Source organism: Pelophylax lessonae (genome assembly GCF_965119305.1).
Source record: "Pelophylax lessonae genome assembly, chromosome: 5".
Classification (NCBI taxonomy): Eukaryota; Metazoa; Chordata; class Amphibia; order Anura; family Ranidae; genus Pelophylax; species Pelophylax lessonae.
The window spans coordinates 518,684,864-518,708,462 of NC_138772.1; the positions used below are offsets into that span (position 1 = coordinate 518,684,864).

Below are 23,599 nucleotides of genomic sequence, written 5' to 3' on the forward strand. Positions count from 1 at the left end.
TTTGTCCTCCTTTTGGGTTTATCCATATTTATTTATTCTTGGCACTTCTACCACTGAATATATTCATATTGTGCACTTTTATCACTGATACTGTGATCAGTCCATTCCTTATTGGATTTGTTTTTTCTCCCTAGCACGGTGCACTCTATAGTTCACTTCCACCATTTACTGTCTCAGGCAAGTGTGTCTTGTCCACAGTCAAGCATGGTGGTGGGAGTGTCATGGTCTGGGGCTGCATGAGTGTTGCCAGCACTGGGGAACTACAGTTCATTGAGGGAACCATGAATGCCAACATATACTGTGACATACTGAAGCAGAGCATGATCCCCTCCCTTCGGAGACTGGGCCACAGGGTAGTATTCCAACATAATAACGACCCCAAGCCCACCTCCAAGATGACCACTGCCTTGCTAAAGAATCTGAGGGTAAAAGTGATGGACTGGCCAAGCATGTCTCCAGACCTAAACCCTATTGAGCATCTGTGGGGCATTCTCAAGGTGGAAGGTGGAGGAGTGCAAGGTCTCTAACATCCACCAGCTTCGTGATGTCGTCATGGAGGAGTGGAAGAGGATTCCAGTGGCAACCTGTGGAACTCTGGTGAACTCCATGCCCAAGAGGGTTAAGGCAGTGGCAGAAAATAATGGTGGCCACACAAAATATTGACACTTTGGGCCCAATTTGGACATTGTCACTTAGGGGTGTACTCACTTTTGTTGCCAGTGGTTAAGACATTAATGGCTGTGTGTTGAGTTATTTTGAGGGGACAGCAAATTTACACTGTTATACAAGCTGTACACTCACTACTTTACATTGTAGCCATATTCTAAGCTCTAACGAGCAGGGCCCTCTGATTCCTCCTGTTTTGAATTGTATTGTAACTGTATTGTCTTCTCTCACATTGTAAAGCGCTGCGCAAACTGTTGGCGCTATATAAATCCTCTATAATAATAATAATAATTGTAGCCAAGTGTCATTTCTTCAGTGTTGTCACATTAAAAGCTAGAATAAAATATTTACAAAAATGTGAGGGGTGTACTCACTTTTGTGAGATACTGTACTTACCTAATCCTCTGCACTGCTAGAGCAGCATCTTCTCCCCCATGATTCTGGGGTATAAGGTCCTGATGTCATCAGGACCAATGCAGGGTCAATAGCCCAGCACTGGATGTGATGTCGCAGAGGGACAGTCTGCAATCGAAGTATGGGGGAGCAGAGGATCAGGTAAGTTAAAGTGCAAAAAACTCTCCCCTAGGCTAAACATGCAGTCAGCCTTTGCAGTGTGGGCACAGCCCCACTGCCAGTGATCATTTTTAACCACTTAAGCCCCAGCCCTATTTCGGACACTTTTTGTTTACAAGTTAAAACCAGTATTTTTTCCTAGAAAACTACTTAGAACCCCCAAACATTATATATATATATATATATTTTTTAGCAAAGACTCTGGAGAATAAAATGTCGGTCATTGCAATATTTTTTGTCACGTGGTATTTGCGCAGCGGTCTTTAAAACGCCATTTTTTTGGAAAAATTTTGAAAAATCACATTTCACTGCATTTAAAAAATACTAAACAGTAACGTTAGCCCATTTTTTCTATATATTGTGAAAGATGATGTCACGCTGAGTAAATAGATACCCAACATGTTACGGTTTAACCACTTAAGCCCCGGAGGATTTGGCTGCTAAAGGACCAGGGGTTTTTTTGCGATTTTTTACTGCGTGACTTTAACGGACAATTGCGCGGTCGTGCGACGCTGTACCTAAACGAATTTGACGTCCTTTTTTTCCCACAAACAGAGCTTTCTTTTGGTGGTATTTGATCACCTGTGCGATTTTTTGATCACGCGCTATAAACAAAAAAAGAGCGTAAATTTTGCAAAAATAACAATATTTTTCACATTTTTTTATATGAAATTCCCCAAAAAAAAAAGTAAAAATCAAAATTTTTTAACATTTTTCGGCCAATTTGTTTTATGCAACCTATGTTTGGTAAAAAAAATCGCAAAAAGCGTATTTTGATTGGTTTGCGCAAAAGTTATCGCGTTTACTAACAAAGAGAAAGATTTTTGTCATTTTTGGTGTTTTTTTTTTTTAACGCGTAATGGCGGCGATCTGCGATTTTTTTTTCGGTACTGCGACATTGCGGCGGACAGATCTGACCCTTGACTGACATTTTTGACACTTTTGGGGTTACCAGTGACATTACTGCAGTAATCAGTGCTATACATATGCATTGTTACTGCAAAAATGACACTGGCAGGGAAGGGGTTAACTTTATTGGACAGGGAGGGGTTAAGTGTGTCCTAGGGGCGTGCTTTCTACTGTGTAGGGACATGGCTATTGGTGTAAAAGCAAAGATCAACCGTTCTACATAGTAGAACGGTCAGATCTTTACTTTTACACAGGGAGAACTGACAGGCAGCTTGTTTACACAAGCTGCTCTGTCTTTCTCCCTTCACAGGAGCGATCGCAGTGTGACTGGCGGACATCGAGTCCGCCGGTCACACGCACTGACTTGCCTGTGAACGAGCCGCGGCGGGCGCGCGCCTCGGCGGGCGCGCGCCCGCTCGCTATAGGCTCGCAAGTCAGTGACAGGCGAGTGACGTACCGATACGTCACTCTGCCTGGCCGGGGCTGACCGCCGCAGTATATAGTCGTGCGGCGGTCGGCAACCGGTTAAAATTGCGCACACCCTTGGGATGGCGACAAACTACGGTCAATAGAGATCTCAATAGGCGACGCTTTAATTAATTAATTTCATTTTTTTAATGGTTACCAGTTTAGAGTTAGAGTGTAGCTCTGAAAATTGATCAATCCTGATGTACTGGCAGCCTATCTAATTTCTTGAGGCCCGAAAACGCCAAGACAGTACAAATACCCTCCAAATTACCCCTTTTTGGAAAGTAGACAGTCCAAGGTATGTGAGTTCTTTGAAGCTGTCATTTTTTGTTACAGTTTTTTGAAATATGAAGTAAAAAAAAACATTTTTCTTCGATATTTTTTTCAAATGCTGTCACCAGTGCAGTATAATGTCATTACAAAACTGGTGTGGCAGTGATCAGGGACACTGACTGGTGACCGTATGTTAAAAAAAATATTTAAAAATATATGTAATTTCTTTTTTATTACATTTTTTTTTTAACTTCAGTGAAAAGAATGAAATTGATTCATTCTGTGTTTACTATTGTGGTTAGCTGTATAATTGGCCACAGCTAATCGCATGGTACAGATGGGCTGTGATTGGCCCTGTCTGTACCATGTGATAACTGTTACCAATCACATAGATCAACACAATTGTACATAATGAATGGCATGAATCAAAGCCATTCATTGTGTACAATGGTCATGTGAATGGAGAGAGATTCCCTAGTCCCTTTCTCTGCAGCCTCAGCTGCACTGTACAGTGAGTGGGAAGTGCTCTGTGCTTAGTTGCTTCCTGTTCATTCACAAACTGAAGCACAGAAAACACAATTTACTATGCTTCACTTATGAATGGGTATGGGAACAATCAGTACTGATCACTCATTGTGTTCATTCAGGAAATGAAGAGGCCAGTAAATTACATATTTACAGACCCTTCCTCCGCTCTCCATCCTGAAATGATCTATCCATTGTCCAGGGCCCCTGTGATCAGTGAGTAATTAGCAAAAAAAAATGCTTCAAACTCACTGATCCCCTGGCTGCAGCACAGATTGTCTCTTCTTCTCCTCGCTGACAGGATCTGTGTGAGGAGAAGAAGAGATGAAAGCCGTTACAACGGCTGTATTTACATTACATGACGGCTGTGATTGGACACAGCCGTCATGTGATTGGACACAGCCGTTATCTGATTGGACACAGCCGTTATCTGATTGGACACAGCTGTCATGTGATCAGGAGGGCCAATCACAGGGCCCTCCTGCCAAAACTTGTTGCTATGTGTCCGAGGGAAGCTATTATAAACTAAAGAAATATTTTGGCTGGGGTTCCATTGTAATTTCCATTACCTGTTTTTGAATCCAGGAAAAGCCTATTTTAGGTCACCGGGACCCAGAGTAATAGCCTAATGCACTTGTGACTTTAAGTGTATCTGTAGATAAATTATCTTGTAGAGCAGGCTTTCTCAACCTTTTATCCCAGAGGAACCCTTAAAATAATTTATAGGTCTCTGTGAATCTTTGCCAAGATTAGTCCATCAGGGAAAACGCTCCTTACATTGGTGGTCAGTAAGAAGAGTGCCCCCTTACATTGGCTGCCAGGATGCCACCCTTACAGTCAGCCAAAAAGAGTACTTATGTCATGCTGTTGGCTTTGCCATGTGTTGGACCTGGCAACATTAAATTGGAGATCAATTAGCCACAGCTCCAGACACCACTGGAGGAACCCTAGCTCAATGAAACCCTAGTTGAGAATGGCTGCTGTAGAGTTTTGGAAGGGGTGAAGAGTTCTTACCGGATGGCTCTTGCATACTTCATCACTCTCAGCCAGAGGAATATAATGGTGACAGAAAACACTCGGATGTGAGATACATGCAAGTCCTTGTTATCCTGGACAACCAGATCAGCTATATGAGTGGCGATGACAGCACAAAGCAGAAAGTACACAATCCAATCAAAGACATTCCTGGGGGTGATAAAACATTACACATTAACAACACAGGATTGTCACAATTCATAAGCCAGTTACCCAAAACCATATAGTAGTTACTAAAGCTACTGTAAGTTACAAATCCCACTAAGATGGATAAATAAAATAGTGATAGAAGGCTGATCTACCTTTGTGTCCTGGTAAAAATACAGGGCCAGGCTCAAATCAGTTTTGGCCACACAAGAGAAGGCCTATAGACTTAAAGAGGTTGCAAACCCATAACATTTTTTTTTTTTTTTTGCAACCTGAAAGAGAAACACATAATGTGCTAGTATGCACCGCATACTAGCTCATTATGAAATACTTACCTTAGAACGAGCCCCCACCATGCCGCCCGCTTACCTGTATGACGGACGACATGTCCAGTCGTCCGTCTTCAGGGATCGTGGCATCCGGCCATCTGATTGAGCTGCGGTGACGTCACTCCCGCGCAAGCGCGTGGGAGCCAACGGTCACGGCACGGGGCTCTGAAGGAAAGGCACCAGCGGCCGTTCCTTCAGAGCGCATGCGCCAGTGACGTCACTGGCTGCATATAAGGTAAATATCTCCTAAACGGTACATGTTTAGGAGATATTTACAGTACCTATAGGTAAGCCTTATCATAGCATTACCTATAGGTAAAAGTAGCAGAGGAGGGTTCACTTCCTCTTTAAGGCTCGTACACACTTGACGAAAATCGGACAAAATATCCAATTTTTCTCTCTCATGCTCAGCGGTCATAACCGTTTTTAGTTGACAGTGCATAGTGTTCACAAAATTTCTCGTCTGATTTTTTTTTTCTTTTTTTTGGGACATTTGTTCCAAGACTTCCAGGTCGTCAGCAACTTCAGATCATGCGTGGTCTTTCATATCCGATTTTTCGCGGACGTACTGCGTACACATTTAACAAAGATTGGTCGCCTGGGGACGGACTATAAAAATTTTGGTGTTTGTCCCTCCGTTTCTTTTTCGTTGAAAATGTCGGCATCGGCTGCTGAAAGTTGTGTACACACTAGCCGAAAATCGTGCGATTTTACCTCGGACGGGAATTTTCGGCAGATTTTCCACTAGTGTGTACCCCACTTTAGTCAAGTGATCTCTGCTGTATAAGAAAATTAGGGTTAGGCTTATCTTGCCATTCAGCAGAGATCATGTATCTAAGGGGTCTATTTATTAAACATTTGTTGGACAAATATCATACACATTCATTCAGGCTGGGTGAATTGTTCCCATATTTTTCTCTAATAGAGTAATACCTATGAACATCTGCTCTACTTAGTGACCAAAATGCAGTATACTTTTTTCTTGTTGAGGTATTTCAGAAAACGTTACCACATTTTGGCCACTAGATAGAGCTGATGTGCATTGAAATTATTCTATTACAGAAAATACAGGAAACATTTGGTCAGCCTGCAAAATGTGTGACATTCATCCAATGCTTCATAAAAAATTAAAAAAAAAACCCTAAGTGACTAGACCTTCACATATGTGTCCAGCAATGACTGGGGCCTTGTACAGGATTTTCAGCCAGAAATCTGCAAATGTCTGCTTTTCGTTTATTCCATTCTGCCATGGTATAAAAGAAATCCACCATGTGATACAGTAGCGCTTTAATTACATACAGTTACATAGTTAGCCAGGTTTAAAAAAAAAGTTTAAGTTGAAAAAAGACACATGTCCATCGAGCTGAACCAATAGATTAAAATTAATTAAATGTACATGAAAATACAGATAGAGTGCATCCGGAAAGTATTCACAGCGCTTCACTTTTTCCACATTTTGTTATGTTACAGCCTTATTTTAAAATGGATTAAATTCATTATTTTACTCAAAATTCTACAAGCAATACCCCATAATGACAACATGAAAGAAGTTTGTTTGAAATCTTTGCAAGTTTATTAAAAATAAAAAACATAACAAATCGCATGTACATAAGTATTCACAGCCTTTGCTCAATACTTTGTTGAAGCACCTTTGGCACCAATTACAGCCTGAAGTCTTTTTGAGTATGATGCTACAAGCTGGGCACACCTTTTTTGGGCAGTTTTTCCCATTCTTCTTTGCAGGACGTCTCAAGCTCCATCAGGTTGGATGGGGAGCGTCAGTGCACAGCCATTTTCAGATCTCTCTAGACCGGTCCAAAACTGGGCTCTGGCTGGACCACTTAAGGACATTTATAGAGAGTTGTCCCATAGCCACTGCTTTGTTATCCTGGCTGTGTGCTTAGGGTTGTTGTCCTGTTGGAAGAAAAACCTTCACCCCAGTCTGAGGTCCAGAGCACTCTGGAGCAGGTTTTCATCAAGGATGTCATGATGCTGCCACCACCATGCTTCACTGTAGGGATGGTATTGGCCAGCTAATGAGCGGTGCCTGGTTTCTTCAAGATATGACACTTGCTTTTCAGGCTAAAGTGTTCAATCTTTTCTCATCAGACCAGAGACTTTTGTTTCTCATGGTCTGAGAGACCTTCAGGTGCCTTTTGGCAAACCCCAGGTGGGATGTCATGTGCTTTTTACTGAGGAGTGGCTTCCGCCTGGCCATTCTACCCGACGGGTCTGATTGGTGGAGTGTTGCAGAGATGGTTGTTCTTCTGGAAGGTTCTCCTCTCTCACCAGAGAAAGCTCTGTCAGAGTGACTATTGGATTTTTGGTCACCCCCCCTGACTAAGCCCCTTCTCCCCCTATTGCTCAGTTTGACCAGGTGGCCCGCTCTAGGAAGAGTCCTGGTGGTTCCAAACTTATTCCATTTACAGATGATGGAGGCCACTGTGCTCATTGGGACCTTCAATGCTGCAGACATTTTTTATTGTACATCACGGGACATAGAGCAGCCATATTAATTACTATCTGGTTTGTACGCTGTCTGTAGGTGAATGGACACTGGCAACTAAAAAGACAGGAAGTTCCCCTCTAAATAACCCCTCCCATACAGGAAGTACCTCAGTTTTTTCGCCAGTGTCTTAGAGGTGATCTTCATGGTTCTCCGTATTTTAAGTTATGCTATGGTCCTGGATAAAGATCCTGCAGGATCCCAGGGGCCTGGCAATCGGATCCATCTAAAAGTGGAAGACTAAAATGGATGGTACCTGAGCCTTGATAGATGGCAGACTGCAAGGTGTTGCCTGTAATACGACTCCCTTGGGCGCTGGATCCTGGGATCCGGACCCCTGGTAAAGACTAACTCCAAAAGCGATCCCTACAGGTACAAAGCAGTGCCCCCAAGATTATAGGGGGAAGGTCCACAAGTGACAGAACCCGCTGTGATGGGTGAAGGTTGGATTCTTCCTATAAGCAGAGTCCTGCGGTGGGATTGGTGAGTAAGGTTACTTTAAATTAGACGCACTGTTACCTATATGATATTTAACAGATACCAGGTGCCATGATTTATGTCTCCACTAGAAGGGAGTTTATTCAGCAGTGGTATGTATACCTGGATTCCAGACATTGTTTGCACAGCCAACCCCCTGAAGCCTGGCTGGACTAATATACCCCCCCCCCCCCCGCACATCTGCTTTCACCCAGCGCCTTCGGTAGCCATTCCCTGTTATGCTGTTATGGTATTTAGCTGCAGGGGTGCGTGTGAGCACACAGGTACAGCCCTATTTACGATCGTGCACAAGCGTGCACATCGCACAGGCACAGTAAGGGGCGGAGATGGTTCGGCATTTGAGGAAGTGTTCCCGGCAGCGTGAGCTTCTTTAAGGAGAAGGATGGGACACAGAGCAGCTGCAGCTGGGTGCGTGAGTCACTGTTGGTGGAAGGATGCAGGCACTGACAGGTTCTGTTACTGTGGGAGTAACTGTGCTGTGTATTGTGATAAACTGATTACAGCTTAATGCAAGGATTGAGTGCACTAAAGTTGTTCCTCAAGTTTATTGCCTCCCGGAAAAGGAAGGGGGTGGGGGGACACAGCAGGAAGGGGTCAAGTGTGCCGCTGTCAGGATTGGAAGATCCTAGCTGAGCATCCTCTGTGTTAATCTCCACTGAGAGGCCAGAGGCGACTGGCGAAGCTGAGCCATTACAGTTGTCAGGCATAGTGGCTACATCTAGTGCTTCTGTCTCAGCCTACATCACTAAAGATAATTTGGTGTCAGCTTTAGCCGGCCTTGAGGGAAAGATTGCTGGCATGATTGCTTCAGTATCACAAGGAGGGAGGAAACATGATAGACCCCCCTCACCTATGACCCCCCCCCCCCTGTTTTTAGTACAGGATTGGGCAGAGGATGTGGAAGAAGTAGCTGTAAATGACCTAGAAGAAGGTCAAGCTGAGGATTCCACTTCTGGGAAGTCAGGGTCTGAGGAGCTATTTTCGGCCTCTCAATCTCAGAGATTGTTAATTCAGTCTCCCACTGAAATGGTCTGGTCTGGATTTAAATTACCTCCCTTAGAGATTTCTGAAGTCTCTTTTTCTTTATTAGGGTCATTACGCCCTCTGCAGAATTCTCAGGCTTTTCCCTTACATCCGCTTTTAGAGCGGATATTGTATGCTGATTGGGATCACCCTGACAGGGTTTTTGTTCCTCCGAAAAGGTTTTCTCTGTTGTATCCTATGGAGAAAAAATTCAAAGTGGAGTATGCCTACGGTTGATGCTGCTATTTCTTCTGTAAATAGAAATTTACCCTGTCCTGTAGACAAAGCCCAGGTTTTTAAAGATCCAGCAGATAAGAAATTGGAATCTTTACTAAAAGCTTATTTTGCTATTGCTGGGTCTGCGATACAACCGGCAGTGGCAGCTATAGGAGTCTTTCAGTCTTTGAAAGACCGTTTTAAGCGGGTAGCCAAGAGTATTCCTGCTCAGGGGGAGTCTGCTGAAGATTTAGCAGATTTGCCTTGGGCTTTGTGTTTTGCAGTAGATGCTCTTAAGGACTCCATACAGCAGGTCTCCCGGTTTGCTCTTCTGTCAGCACATATGTGCAGAATTCTGTGATTAAAGAATTGGTCTGCGGAATTACCTTGTAAGAAGTTTCTAGCTGGTTTTCCCTTTCATGGGGAACACCTATTCGGTGATGATCTGGATAAATATAACCAAAAGATTTCAGGGGGGAAGAGTGCGCTTCTACTAGTTAAGAGGAGGAGTAAACATCTTTCTTTTAAGGTATCTAACGCTCAAGTACCCAATACTTCTAATCCTAGGCAGTTTCGTCAGCCTCAGCCATCTGGATTTGGAGCAAAACTTCCAGGGCAAGGGCAGAAGAAACCCTGGGTCCAGAGGCCAACCAAGCCTAGCTCTAAATCCACCTTATTAAGGGGTGCCCCCACTCAGTCAGGTGGGGGGAGGCTACTACAGTTCTCAGATGCCTGGGTAGAAGTGATTCAGGACAGCTGGGTTGTTTCCACAGTCTTGCAGGGGTACAAACTAGAATTCCGGGGGTTTCCTCATCCTCGGTTTTTAAGATCCAACATACCTGCAGATACATTAAAGAGAAAATCCTTTTTTCAGGCTCTAGACCATCTAAAAATCACAAGCAGTGATTGCAGAGGTTCCGGACGACGAGGAATTCAGGGGCTTCTATTCAAATCTTTTCATAGTGCCCAAAGCAAATGGAGATGTGAGACCTATTCTGGATCTCAAAGCCCTGAACCAGTTTCTAAACATTTACACGTTTCAAATTGAGTCAGTTCGCTCAGTCTTTGCTTCTCTGCAAGGAGGAGCATTTCTGGCATCCATAGACATCAAAGAAGCATACCTACACGTGCCAATTTTCCAGGCCCATCAAAGGTTTCTGCGGTTAGTGGTGGAAGACCAGTTCATGGCTTTGCCCTTCGAGTTGTCCACGGCTCCATGAGTGTTCACAAAAACCCTAGCTCCGGTATTGGCAATTCTAAGATCTCAGGGGATAACAGTTGTAGGATACCTGGACGATCTATTGCTCATAGATCAGTCGGCTTCTACTAGAATGTGTTCCGGGCAGTTCAGTTCTTAAAACGTCTGGGTTGGATTCTGCATTTGGAAAAATCAGCATTGCAGCCGGTTCAGAGTCTAGAATATCTGGGTCTCCATGTGGACAAAGTACAGGCAAAAGTGTCGAAAGGGCGAAGCTGTAAAGGATCTTGTCTGGATCGTAAGAGGGAAAAAGTATCCTTCTGTATGTCTTTGCATGAAGTTGCTAGGGAAGATGGTGGCTTCATTCAAAACAGTTCCCTATGCCCAATTTCATGCTAGACCATTACAAAACAACATTCTGTCAGCCTGGAGCAAAAAGTTCCAGGCTCAAGATTGTCGCATGTCTCTGTTGGTGGTTGGTAACCAGGAATTTGGAGATAGGGAAGTCCTTTCTACCAGTGGTCTGGAAGGTTGTGAACACAGATGTCAGTCTCTCTGGCCGGGGAGCAGTTCTGGAGGAAGCCACTGTCCAAGGGAAATGGTCCTGGTTAGAAAGGAGCTTGCTCATCAATATCCTGGAAATTCGAGCAGTTTTTCTGGCTCTAAGGTTCTGGACTAGGCTATGGGGTTGCCGCGTCAGGGTCCAATCCGACAATGCCACGGCTGTGGCCTACATCAACCATCAGGGGGGCACCAAGAGACAGTCAGTCCAGAAGGAGGTGGGTCACATCCTATCCTGGGCAGAGAAATTTGTATAATGCCTGTCCGCAGTATTTATTCCATGAATAGAGAACTGGCAGGTGGACTTTCTGAGTGGCCAGCAGATGTTTCCAGGGGAATGGTCTCAACATCCTGAGATCTTTGCATTGATTTGTCAAGGCTGGGGGGGTTTTGAATGTAGTTCTGTTGGCATCCAGGTTCAAAAACAAGTTGGACTGATTTGTGTCCAGGACCAGGGATCCGCTCGCAGTCGGAGTGGATGCCTTGGTGACTCCCTGGGATCAGTTTTCCCTGATTTATGCCTTACCCCCGGTCCAGCTGTTGCCACGACTTCTGTGCAGGATTCAGGAGGAAGGGAGGCCAGTAATCCTGGTGGCTCCAGCTTGGCCCAGGAGGACTTGGTACACGCAAACTGTAAGTTGTCAGAGGGAAGGCAATGGGGGCTCCCGCTACATTCGGACCTGCTTTCTCAGGGTCACATATTCCACCCTGCTTTACAGTCTCTAAATTTGACAGTTTGGCTATTGAAGCCAAGATTTTGAGGGAGCGGGGTATATCTGGTCCTGCAGTCTCTACCATGAAAATCGCTGGGAAACCAGTCTCTAGGAACATTTATTACAGAGTCTGGAAGTCTTACATTTCCTAGTTTGAGGCCAGGAAGTGGTATCCCCTAAATATATAATCTGGAGAATTCTAGCTTTTTTGCAAGTAGGGGGTAGAAATGAAGCTGGCCTTAGGCACAATTAAGGGTCAAATTTCAGCCTTATCAGTCTTCTTTCAAAGACTGATTGCTTTGCATTCCTTGGTTAGAGCCTTTTTACAAGTGGTGCTTCGTATGCTTCCTCCAGTTAGGCCACCCTTGTGTCCTTGGAATTTAAATTTATTTCTGGCCGTCCTACAGAGCCCATTCGGTATATTCCTCTTGTTCTTCTGACAAGAAAATTAGTCTTTTTGGTTGCAGTAGCATCAGCTAGAAGGGTGTCTGAATTAGCGGCTCTTTCTTGTAAGGAGCCATTTTTGATCTTACACCAACACAAACAACAGAGGAAAAGTTGTTACATTCTCTCGATGTAGTACGTGCATTCAGAGTCTATTTGAAAATGTCAGCTCAGATTCGGAAGACTCTTTGTTCATCCTGGCAGAAGGGCCCAGAAAAGGGCAGGTAGCATCTAAGTCAACCATCTCCCAATGGATGCGTCAGGTTATTATCCAGGCGTATGGCTTAAAGGGGAAGGCCCCACACTTTCGGGTAAAGGCACCCTCTACCAGAAGTGTATGTGCTTCATGGGCAGTTCGGCATTAATCTTCTATGGCTCAGATTTGCAGGGCCGCTAGTTGGTTTTCAGTACATACATTCACTAGATTTTATCAGGTGGATATTAGGGCCCAAGATGATTCTGCGTTTGGCTGCAGTGTGCTATTTGTAGAGCCTTTCAGTCCCATGGCGTTTGTCATAATCAGTGTCCCCCTCCCCTCAAGTGCATTGCTTTGGGACGTTCCAGATAGTAATTATTATGGCTGCTCTGTGTCCCGTGATGTACGATAAAGAGGTCCCTCCCATCTTGTCTGGGAAGTTTATTGCTTGCTACAAAACTGAGGTACTTCTTGTGTGGGAGGGGTTAAATAGAGGGGGATTTCCTGTCTTTTTAGTTGCCAATGTCCATTCACCTATAGGTGGCATATAACCCAGATAGTAATTATTATGGCTGCACTGTGTCCCTTTTACAGGTAATATGTAGGAAAAATCCAATTTTTTCTGTACTCTTCCCCTGATCTGAGCCTCGATACAATCCTAGTATGATCACCTGTGGTGACAAATATTTTTACCCAATACAGGCTTGGAGTGAAGCAGTAGACTCCTTTCAAAGTGTCATAGAAATTGAACTGAATAAATCAAAGGAGTCCTCCCGATTGGCAGGGTCTACTCAGGACTTTAACCACTTGCCGACCGCCGCACGACTATTCACTGCGGCAGTCAGCCCCGTACAGGCAAAGTGACGTAGTACTACGTCGCTCGCCTGAGAGCCTCTAGGTGGCCCACGCTCCCGCCCCCGCTCGTTCCCTGACATGTCCGCGCATGTGACCGGTGGACCCGATGTCCGCTGGTCACTCGTGATCTCCCGGTACAGAAGGAGAAAGGCAGGCGGCTAGTGTAAACAAAGCCGCCTGTCATTCTCCCTGATCTAACTGCAGAGACCATACGATCCTGCTATGTAGGATTGTATGTCTCTGTGGTTACATCACTAGCCACACCCCTTTACAGTTAGAAGCACACCCCTAGGGACACACTTAACCCCTGCATCACCATTAAAGTTAACCCCTTCCCTGCCAGTGTCATTTTTACAGTAACAGTACATATGTATAGCACTAATTACTGTAGTAATGTCACTGGTACCCCCAAAAGTGTCAAAAATGTCAGTCAAGGATCCGATCTGTCCGTCGCAATCCCGCAAAAAAAAACCGCCATTACTCGTTAAATTATTGCGATTTTTTTTTTACCAAACATATGTAGCAGAAAACAAATTGGCCTAAAATTTAAAAAATTTAGATTTCTACATTTTTTTGGGGGGAATTTCATATAAAAAATGTGAAAAATATTGTTATTTTTTCAAAATTGTCGCTCTTTATTTGTTTATAGCGCAAAAAGTAAAAATCGCACAGGTGATCAAATACAACCAAAAGAAAGCTCTGTTGTGGGAAAAAAAAGACGTCAATTTCATTTGGGTACAGCGCCGCACGACCGCGCAATTGTATGTTAAAGTTACGCAGTGCCGAATCGCAAAATAGGGCCTGGTCTTTTAACAGCCAAATCCTCCGGGGCTTAAGTGGTTAACCTAACGAAGGCAGAGTATTTAGCTATTCAGTCATTAAAAAGCAGTAAAGATATAGTTATCCGTCAAGCGGATAAGGGCGGTATGGTGGTGGTTCTCAACACAGATGATTATAGACTAGAGGCTATGAGACAATTAAGTGATAATAATGTCTATCACCCTCTTACTATTAATCCCACTAAAACTATACAACATAAAATACAGGTGGATGAGGGTAAAGAAATGGGTGTTATAGACCAGAAAAATGCTGAGTTTTTATTAGTGAAGGACCCTATTACACCCATTTTTCATTACTTACCTAAAATCCACAAACAGCATCTTCCTCTCCAGGGCTGCCCCATTGTAGCAGGTATAGGTTCATCCCAGTGAGTGCGTTGATGAAAATCTTCAACCCTTAGTTCATCGCCTACCAGGATATCTTAGGTACACTGGGCACCTCCTAGCTCATGTGCATGAAATAGAATGGTATTGTAGCAATACCTGAATTGGTACTGTCGTTTCATTGATGACCTGATCATTGTATGGAAGCGTCCTGTTTCAGCTATTGATTCATTTATTTGAATAATAATAATCTGAATCTGCAATTCACATATCACTTTCATTCTGAGAGTATAGACTACCTTGATGTCACCTTGATTGGACACAGAGACAGTGGTCTGGTCTCTACAAAAACCTTTAGGAAACAATGTTTGGGCAACTCACTTTTCTTAGCCTCCAGCTGTCATCCTGCACATACTATCCAAGTCCTACCAGTAGGAGAGTTTGTCAGGGCCAAAAGAAATTGTTCTACACCTGTCACTTTCCAGGAGGAGTGTATCAGAATTTCGGATAGATTAAGGGAGAGGGGCTATAGTGAGCATTTGATCAGTAGAGATAAAACTATCGCAGAGACTAGGGATCGTGACAGTCTGATCAAAGGCACTGTTGTGCCTAGGAATCAATGCAAACAAAAATACAAAAGTAGGAACAGAGGGAAGAAAATGTTTAGTTAGAAAGATAAAAAAAATCTGTCCATTTTGTTGCAGCATATTCACAGCAGTATCATCAAATTGTGAACATAATAAAAAGATGTCTACCGATTTTGTAATCAGACAAGTCCCTATATGATATTTTACAACCAGGATGTTGTTTTTCTAGTAGACAGGCTCCCACATCGGGATCCCTTTTGTTCCCTAGTCCTTTTTGCTCCGATCATTCTTCTCAGAATTATAGTTGGCCTAATGTTCAGGGTTCGTATCCTTGTGGTTTTAGGACGTGCAAACAATGTAGCAAACACAAAAAGAGCAAAGCAGTTACTTCTTTTTCCACAGGTATTCCTATTCCCTTTAAACGTATGTAGCACCCTCCCAGGTAGGTGTTAGGCAAAGCATATGTGTGACCCTGTTCTTCTTATCAGGAGGGTATGTTAGTTAGCCTGTAACATGCATCCAGGTGTGACCTGTTGAGTCTGGGGAGTCTCCCCACTGTATCCAATGAGGGACTTTGTTGGACAGAGGAGGAAATCTAGCCAATAGCATACCAGGGTTTATGACTCTCTTAGTGGGTGGGCATTGCTGCAATGCATCCTGGGATGGGGAATAAATCTGGAGGGGGCATGTGACAGGGTGTCTTTTGGCAGGAGCAAAGTCCCAGGTGGAGGTGGACAGCTGTCTCTGCTCCTGGACCGGCAGTCGGCCTAGGGACCAGGGGTTGACCTGTGTTGCAGAAGGATCCAGTGTGTGCTGACCAAGTGGAGCTGCTGGGCAGAATACTTCTGGAAAGACAGTATTGTGAGTGTTCAAGAATCTGCCCAGGGGTCTGCCTAAGAGAGGGAACCACTCCAGGGGGGTCAAGGGGATCCAGAAGTCAGCTAACCCAGAGTGATACAGTAAAGGGGGTGCCAAGTTGTTAAGCCATGAAGATATGGGGGTAAATGGGGCGCCGGGAAGGGCCCTGAAGTTGCTCAGCAGTGCAATCTACTATAAAGGACAGCTACCTCAGGAAAGGAGTGCCTTAGGAAGCTAAAGGGACTCTTTCACAGTTAAAGGCAAAGTAAAGTAAGCGGCGTAGCCGTGACTAGCTCAAACAGCGTTAGCCAGCATCAGTCAACGTTAACCAGCGTCAATCAGCATTTTCTATATCGTCCCAGCCTATTGTGCATAGTTCAATTTGATTGGAGTATCCCACTCATCCCTTCTCCTATCCAAGTTCCTAATAAAACCTAAAAACCAAAGAAACTGGACTGGTCCTTGTCTGAGGTAAAAACACTTGAAAACATGTCAGAATGTTCTACTGTTGCTAATGGTAATCCAGGGGTACCCGTCATCAGCAGCTCCCTTGGGAGTAGTGCTACACTTATGTCAATTGCAATTCTAAAATAGTGGTATACCTGGTGGAATGCAGTGCCTGTTGATTACAATATGTATATTGCACTATCAGACACCTTAGAACCAGGATCTCTGTGCACTCTAATAATACCTTGAATATAAAAGCAAAAAAGGTTTCAAATGTATCCAAACATTTTAGAACAGTACATGGAGGGAGCCTTGATCATTTTTCTTTTCTTGGTTTAGAACAAATTAAGAAACCAGTGAGAGGGGGTGACCTGCATCGTATTCTTTTACAGAAGGAGGTGTCGTGGATCCACACTTTAAACACTAGGACACCACTTGGAATGAACAACAGAGGTGGATGGTAATCTGTTTCTCAAATAGATTTTTATTTGTCTATTTTTGTTTTTGAATATTCATTTGATTAAGTTCTGTTATTCATTCATTGTTGCATATTGTGCATTATGGGGTTAAATGTTTCTTTTGTTTCTTCAGCATTGTCTGTTTATAACAGAATCTTTGTTCTCAGGGTGATCATTCTCACATAGTTTTAATTATACACCCTACAGGATTATAATTTGGCAGTCCATCCTAGTCGATGGGAATGGCTGCATTTGGAATAATATATATGGGGTTTTAGTATCTTTCAAGCATGCTACTTTTCCGACTTTTTGTTGGATTTATCGATACAATCCTGTCTTGGAGGTCTACAGACAATTCCTTAGATTTCATGGCTTGGTATGCGCTGTGACATGCACTGTTAACTGTGGGAACTTATATAGACAGGTGTGTGCCATTCCAAATCAACTGAATTTATTACCACAGGTGGACTCCAAAAAAGTTGTAGAAACATCTCAAGAATGATCAGTGGAAACAGAATGCACCTGAGCTCAATTTGGAGTGTTGTGGCAAAGGTCGTGAATACTTCTGTACATGTGATTTTTTTTTTATAAATTTGCAAAGATTTCAAACACACTTCTTTCGTGTTGTCATTTTGGGGTATTGTTTGTAGGATTTTGAGGAAAATAATGAATTTTTAATCCATTTTGCAATAAGGCTGTAACATAAAAAATGTGGAAAAAGTGAAGCGCTGTAAATACTTTCCGGATACACTGTAGAATAAATACATTAATCTGTCTTTATATCAGCTTCTGTCATTAGCATTACTTAAAGAGACCCGGTCAACAGACCAATTATTTCAACAGCAATCTTCCCAAAAAATTATATGTGCATTGAACATATTTTGGTCAGTAGTTCAATAGCAGTTTTTGCAGATGACACAAAATTGGCCAGGGCAATAACCACACAGCATGAAGCAGATATCCTACAGGATGACCTGGACAAAATAACGGAGTGGGCAACGACTTGGCAAATGAGGTTTAACGTAGAGAAGTGTAAGGTTTTGCACTTGGGGACTAGAAACATAAAAGCACAATACACATTAGGAGGGGAACCCTTGGGGGAATCAAAAATGGAGAAAGATCTGGGAGTCTTGGTTGATGATAGACTAGGCAACAGCATGCAATGTCAAGCGGCAGCTGCCAAAGCCAGCAGAATATTAGCATGCATAAAGAAAGGGATGTATTCCAGAGATAAGACTATAATCCTTCCACTTTATAAAACTCTGGTCCGACCGCATCTGGAGTATTCTGTCCAGTTCTGGTCAGCAGTCCTCAGGAGGGATGTGTTGGAGCTGGAGAGGGTCCAGAGAAGGGCAACTAAACTAATTAGGGGATTGGAGAACCTTAACTATGAAGAGCGTCTGCAATTGCTTGATTTATTCTCCCTGGAGAAGAGACGCCTGAGGGGGGACATGATAGCAATTTTTAAATATCTCAATGGGGATCTCAGCTTAGAAAAAAAGCTGTTTAGTCGAAGGGATTGCATGAGGACTCGGGGGCATACAATGCGATTAGAGGAGAAGCGTTTTAACCTCAGGCAACGTGGGGGGTTCTTTACTGTTAGGGCTACAAGATTGTGGAATTCTCTACCACAAGAGGTGATTTCTGCGGGAAGTATGGTGGCTTTCAAAAGACTATTGGACGTACATCTCAAGGATCAGGACATTCAGGGGTATGAGAGATGATTACAGCCACACACATCTACACAGGTTGAACTGGATGGACTATTGTCTTTATTCAACCTCACCTACTATGTAACTATGTAACTATGTAATTGTTTTAACTGTAAAAGCCTCCCTTGTGTACATATCTAAAAGCCCTGAGACTGCTGTTTGGGCCCACCATCTTGAACGTGATGTCAACAGCCCCAGCAGATTTACAGTGTATGTTCACCTTTCAGAAAGACTTTCAGAAAATCTCCCAATGCAATTCTAAATCCAATGACTAGTACATACCAGTGCTCCCCTGATGGAAATTGGGAAGTTCCTCCCATTACAGAAGCAGCTGTTGGGGGTCCACTGTAGAAAAAGCACTGGCCCCTCATTCCTCTCCATCTTGCCATTTGCAGGATAGGCTGAAGTTCTCATTGATGCAACCCTTATTGGGCTGTCTGGGCAGCTCATACTGTGGATGTGTGTGTGTGCACATTGCTTTCTCCCCAGTTTCAGCCTAGCGTAGTAGTGAGAGCTCTTGGCCGTTCAAACTCCAGGCATGTGAAGTGTGCACATCTAGAGAAGGAAACCATTCACTGCACATGCCCAGTGCCTGAATGGCCCAGAGCAGCCACTAGGGAGCACATTTTTGAGAAATTCAGCCGATCTTGCAAGCAGCAGGATGCAGAGAAATGAGGGACCAGTGCTTTTTCTGGGGAGGAACCAAAACAGCATCTGTAACGGTAGGACCTTGACCAATTCCAACAGCAGGAGCTATGATATGCACTAATTATTAGATTTGGATAAGAGGGTTTTCTAAAAGTTCTCCTGAAAGGTGTACTTACACTTTAAATGTCACTCTATAATTTCCTTCACTGTTCCCCCATCTGCTATATAAAAGGTTATGGGAGAAGGTGAGGGCAGGAGTGGAGGAGCTGGGCCAGCTCAAAGGCCATTAAAAAGAGTAATTTAAAGCGGAGTTACGGGCACAAAAACTTTTTTTCAGTGAACATACCCCCGGGACAGTCAGGGCTAGTACATTCCACAATGGCTAGCCTCTGATCTGTCCCGGTTCGCACTTACCTACAAGAAGAAATACTCACTTTTAAAATTTCTTCTCCAGCGTTGCCATCTCTGTTGTGGGCAGCTGAAGCCAGCGCGGTCCTCTTCTGCGTCCTCTTCCGCGTCTTCTTCTCCCAGAATGCGCCTGCACCGGCCCCTCTCGTCACTTCCGGTGCGGCGCCGCATTCCTCCACAGCTTCTGGGCATGCCCAGAAGCTGTTTAGCAGGGAATGTGGCGTCGCACCGGAAGTGATGAGCGGTTTCGGTGCCGTCGCATTGATTCCTGGGAGCGATGACGTTCAGCTCCCAGGAATCATTGCAAGCCAGGAAGTGACAGCGGAGCCGCGGCACAGAGGGAGGAAGTAGAGAATAGGTGAGTATTTCCAATCTACAATTACAAGGTGAGTGAAAAAAAAAATGCCTAACTATCCAATTCCTTTTCAGGTGAAGGAGACCAAGCGGATGGGCACAAAAAAAAAAAAGGTCGATTTTGTGCCCGGAACTCCGCTTTAAGTAACACTTCCTGTTGTAACTTTTCATTTTCTAATATGCTTTCAAATGCTTATTAGCTGAACCTAAGGCAAATAGCTAATTACACAGCTCAAAAACATACTACATGTGAAGTTCCTTATCTGCAGTAGATTTCTAATTATGCTTAGCCACTCTTGTGATCCTGGCACTCCTCACAGACAGTACAGTTTTCGCAACCTAAGTTAAAGGATTAGTCTAATATTTATTATTATTTCAGGTACTTATATAGCGCTGTCAATTTACGCAGCGCTTTACATATACATTGCACATTCACATCAGTCCCTGCCCTCAAGGAGCTTACAATCTAAGGTCCCTAATTCACATACATACACACAGTAGGGCCAATTTTTTATACAGGATCCAATTAACCTACCAGCATGTCTTTGGTGTGTGGGAGGAAACCGGAGTACCCAGAGGAAACTCACGCAGGCACAGGGAGAACATGCAAACTCCAGGCAGGTAGTGTCGTGGTTGGGATTCGAACCAGCGACCCTCTTGCTGCTAGGTGAATGTGCTAACCACTACACCACTGTGTTAGTATACTTTGGCAAGTTAAACCACCAGACAGTTCCCTTACTTCCCTGAATTCCTAAGCCTGCAAACCTGTAGTGCCCATTATGAAGGAATTCCACTTTTTCAGTTTTCCATTTATTCTATATTATAGAGAATGCAACACGAGGGCCTGAACAGTTTTGGAAATTGTGACTAGCAAACCCACCTGCTCAAGCACCAAGATTTAAAAAGTCAGGGGCTGAACCAGCAAAACTATATGGACAAAATATGTGGACACTCCTCCAAATGATCATGTTGAGAAGTTTCCAATGAAGGATCACAATAATCCTAAAGCATACAAAGATTTTAGACAATTGTGCTCTCCAAACCTATCAGCAATAGGGAAGGGTTCTACTCCATCATGACTGTTCCCTGCATACAAAACCAGCTCCATAAAGATATGGTTTGACCAGTCTGGTGTGGAGAAAGTTGAGTGCCCTGCACAGAACCCTCACCCAGGGCCGGCGTTAGGGGGGGGCAAACTGGGCAACTGCCCAGGGCCCCGAATGTCCAGGGGCCCCGTGTCATTGTCAGTCAGGGCCGGACCGGGCAGACCGGGCAGTGTCCCGACTCCCGGTGGGCCGCGGCGCTCAGAGTCATCAGATACAGACACTAGAAGAAGACGATCCCTCACTGCGGGCGGCCGCCGGCCGGTGTACTTGCCAACTACACCGGCTCCGCGGCCAATCACCCCCCTGAGCAGAAGGCTGATTGGCCGCGGAGCCGGTCCGGAAGTCAAGGTGTGTGTGTTCCTTCCCGCGGCCGCCGATGATCACTGAAGCCGCTGCAGATGGGAGCTCCTTCAGCCCGACTCCGGGCTGCTCGCGGGGGGGGGGGGGTCGGCGGCGGCGGCGGGGAGAGGGAAGGTAAGAGACTGCCTGCAGAGCAGCCTGTGCAGCCCCGGCCGTGTGTGCTGAATAGGATGTTTCCTTATGCCGCTGGATTGATTCTTCTCCTCCCTTCTGCAGGCATTCTGCGGCTGCAGGAGAAATATGGAAATATCAATTTCTCTATATGCAGCTGAGCTGTCCCATCCCCCTCCTATTCAACTTCTTTTACTGCCCCCCAGTGATCTTAGCCCCCCCCCAGTGATCTTAGCCCCCCCCTAGTGATCTTAGCCACCCCCCCCAGTGATCTTAGCCACCCCCCCCAGTGATCTTAGCCACCCCCCCAGTGATCTTAGCGCCCCCCCCCCCAGTGATCTTAGCCACCCCAGTGATCTTAGCCACCCCAGTGATCTTAGCCCCCCCCCCCCCAGTGATCTTAAACCCCCTGTATTTTTTTACCCCCCCCCCCGCCCTGTGCTCCTTAGCCCCCCCGTGCTCTTCAAGTCCCCACAGTGCTTTTCATCTCCCCCTATGCTCTCTGGCTCCCCCAGTGCTCTCCACCCCCCCCCCCCGTGCTCCCTGGCTCCCCCTAAGTGATTTCCAGTGCTCTCCAGGCAGTCCCCCCCCATGCTCTCCATCCCCCTGGTTTTCCCTGCCCGCCACCCCCCCCAGTGCTATCCACACCCTGCACCTTCCAACCCCCCTGCAATGCTTTCCAAACCCCCCCCCCCTTAATTCTCTCCAGTTCCCTCCCCCCTTGCCCTTCAGCTCCTCCAGTGCTATCTGCTTTCCCTGTGCTCTTCGGCCCCCCTAGTGTCCTATCTTCTATCATGTCTGCAGTCTCTGACCTTCTCTTGTATCACATCCGCAGTCTCTGGACCATCTCCTGTACTATGTCTGCAGTCTCTGACCATCTCCTGTATCGTGTCTGCAGTCTCTGACCATCTCTTGTATCATGTCTGCAGTCTCTGACCATCTCTTGTATCACGTCTGCAGTCTCTGACCATCTACTGTATCACGTCTGTAGTCTCTGACCATCTCTTGTATCATGTCCTCAGTCTCTGACCATCTCTTGTATCATGTCCTCAGTCTCTGACCATCTCCTGTATCATGTCCTCAGTCTCTGACCATCTCCTGTATCATGTCCTCAGTTGCTGACCATCTCCTGTATCATGTCCGTGGTCTCTGACCATCTCTTGTATCACGTCTGCACTCTCTGACCATCTACTGTATCACGTCTGTAGTCTCTGACCATCTCTTGTATCATGTCCTCAGTCTCTGACCATCTCTTGTATCATGTCCTCAGTCTCTGACCATCTCCTGTATCATGTCTTCAGTCTCTGACCATCTCCTGTATCATGTCCTCAGTCTCTGACAATCTACTGTATCATGTCCTCAGTCTCTGACCATCTACTGTATCATGTCCTCAGTCTCTGACCATCTACTGTATCATGTCCTCAGTCTCTGACCATCTCCTGTATCATGTCCTCAGTCTCTGACCATCTCCTGTATCATGTCTTCAGTCTCTGACCATCTCCTGTATCATGTCCTCAGTCTCTGACCATCTACTGTATCATGTCCTCAGTCTCTGACCATCTACTGTATCATGTCCTCAGTCTCTGACCATCTCCTGTATCATGTCCTCAGTCTCTGACCATCTCCTGTATCATGTCCTCAGTCTCTGACCATCTCCTGTATCATGTCCTCAGTCTCTGACCATCTCCTGTATCATGTCCTCAGTCTCTGACCATCTCTTGTATCAGGTCCGTAGTCTCTGACCATCTCTTGTATCATGTTTGCAGTCTCTGACCATCTCCTGTACTATGTCCAGCGGGAACACTCTGCAGCCACACCGCACAGCACACCCAAGGTAAGTGGAGGACTGGAGAGAGGAGTGACTTCTACTTAGGGATTTATTTTGCAGATAGGCTGGGCTGGCACTGGCAGCAACAATTTAATTCAAATCAGGATTTCTTTTGCAAATAGGCTGGCCTGGCACTGGCAGCCAGGCATAGTACTAGTCTAGTACAATGCCTGCCAGTGCCTTGTCTGATCTGATGATGTCACTGCCAGGCTATTTGCAGAAAAAATCCTTATTTTTCCTCATTTTTTGATCATGTGTCATGATGACATTGGTTTTGGTAATTGTCTGACTCTGATGCCAGCCTATTTGCAGAAGAAATCCTGATTTGAATAAAATATTTGCTGCCAGTGCCAGCCTACCAGGCTATTTGCAGAAGAAATCCTGATTTGAATAAAATTGTTGCTGCCAGTGCCAGCCTACCAGG

General features: G+C 44.9%; 1 protein-coding gene across 1 annotated transcript in view; it reads right to left on the minus strand.

The window, feature by feature from the left end:
• The window catches only part of LOC309555380 (uncharacterized protein), a 274,470-nt gene that overhangs the window by 121,687 nt on the left and 129,184 nt on the right, over window positions 1–23,599 (minus strand). Inside the window, exon 14 of the mRNA XM_082257368.1 lies at window positions 4,429–4,599. Coding sequence (XP_082113494.1) covers window positions 4,429–4,599 — 171 coding nt within the window. The remainder of the gene's footprint in view (window positions 1–4,428; window positions 4,600–23,599) is intronic.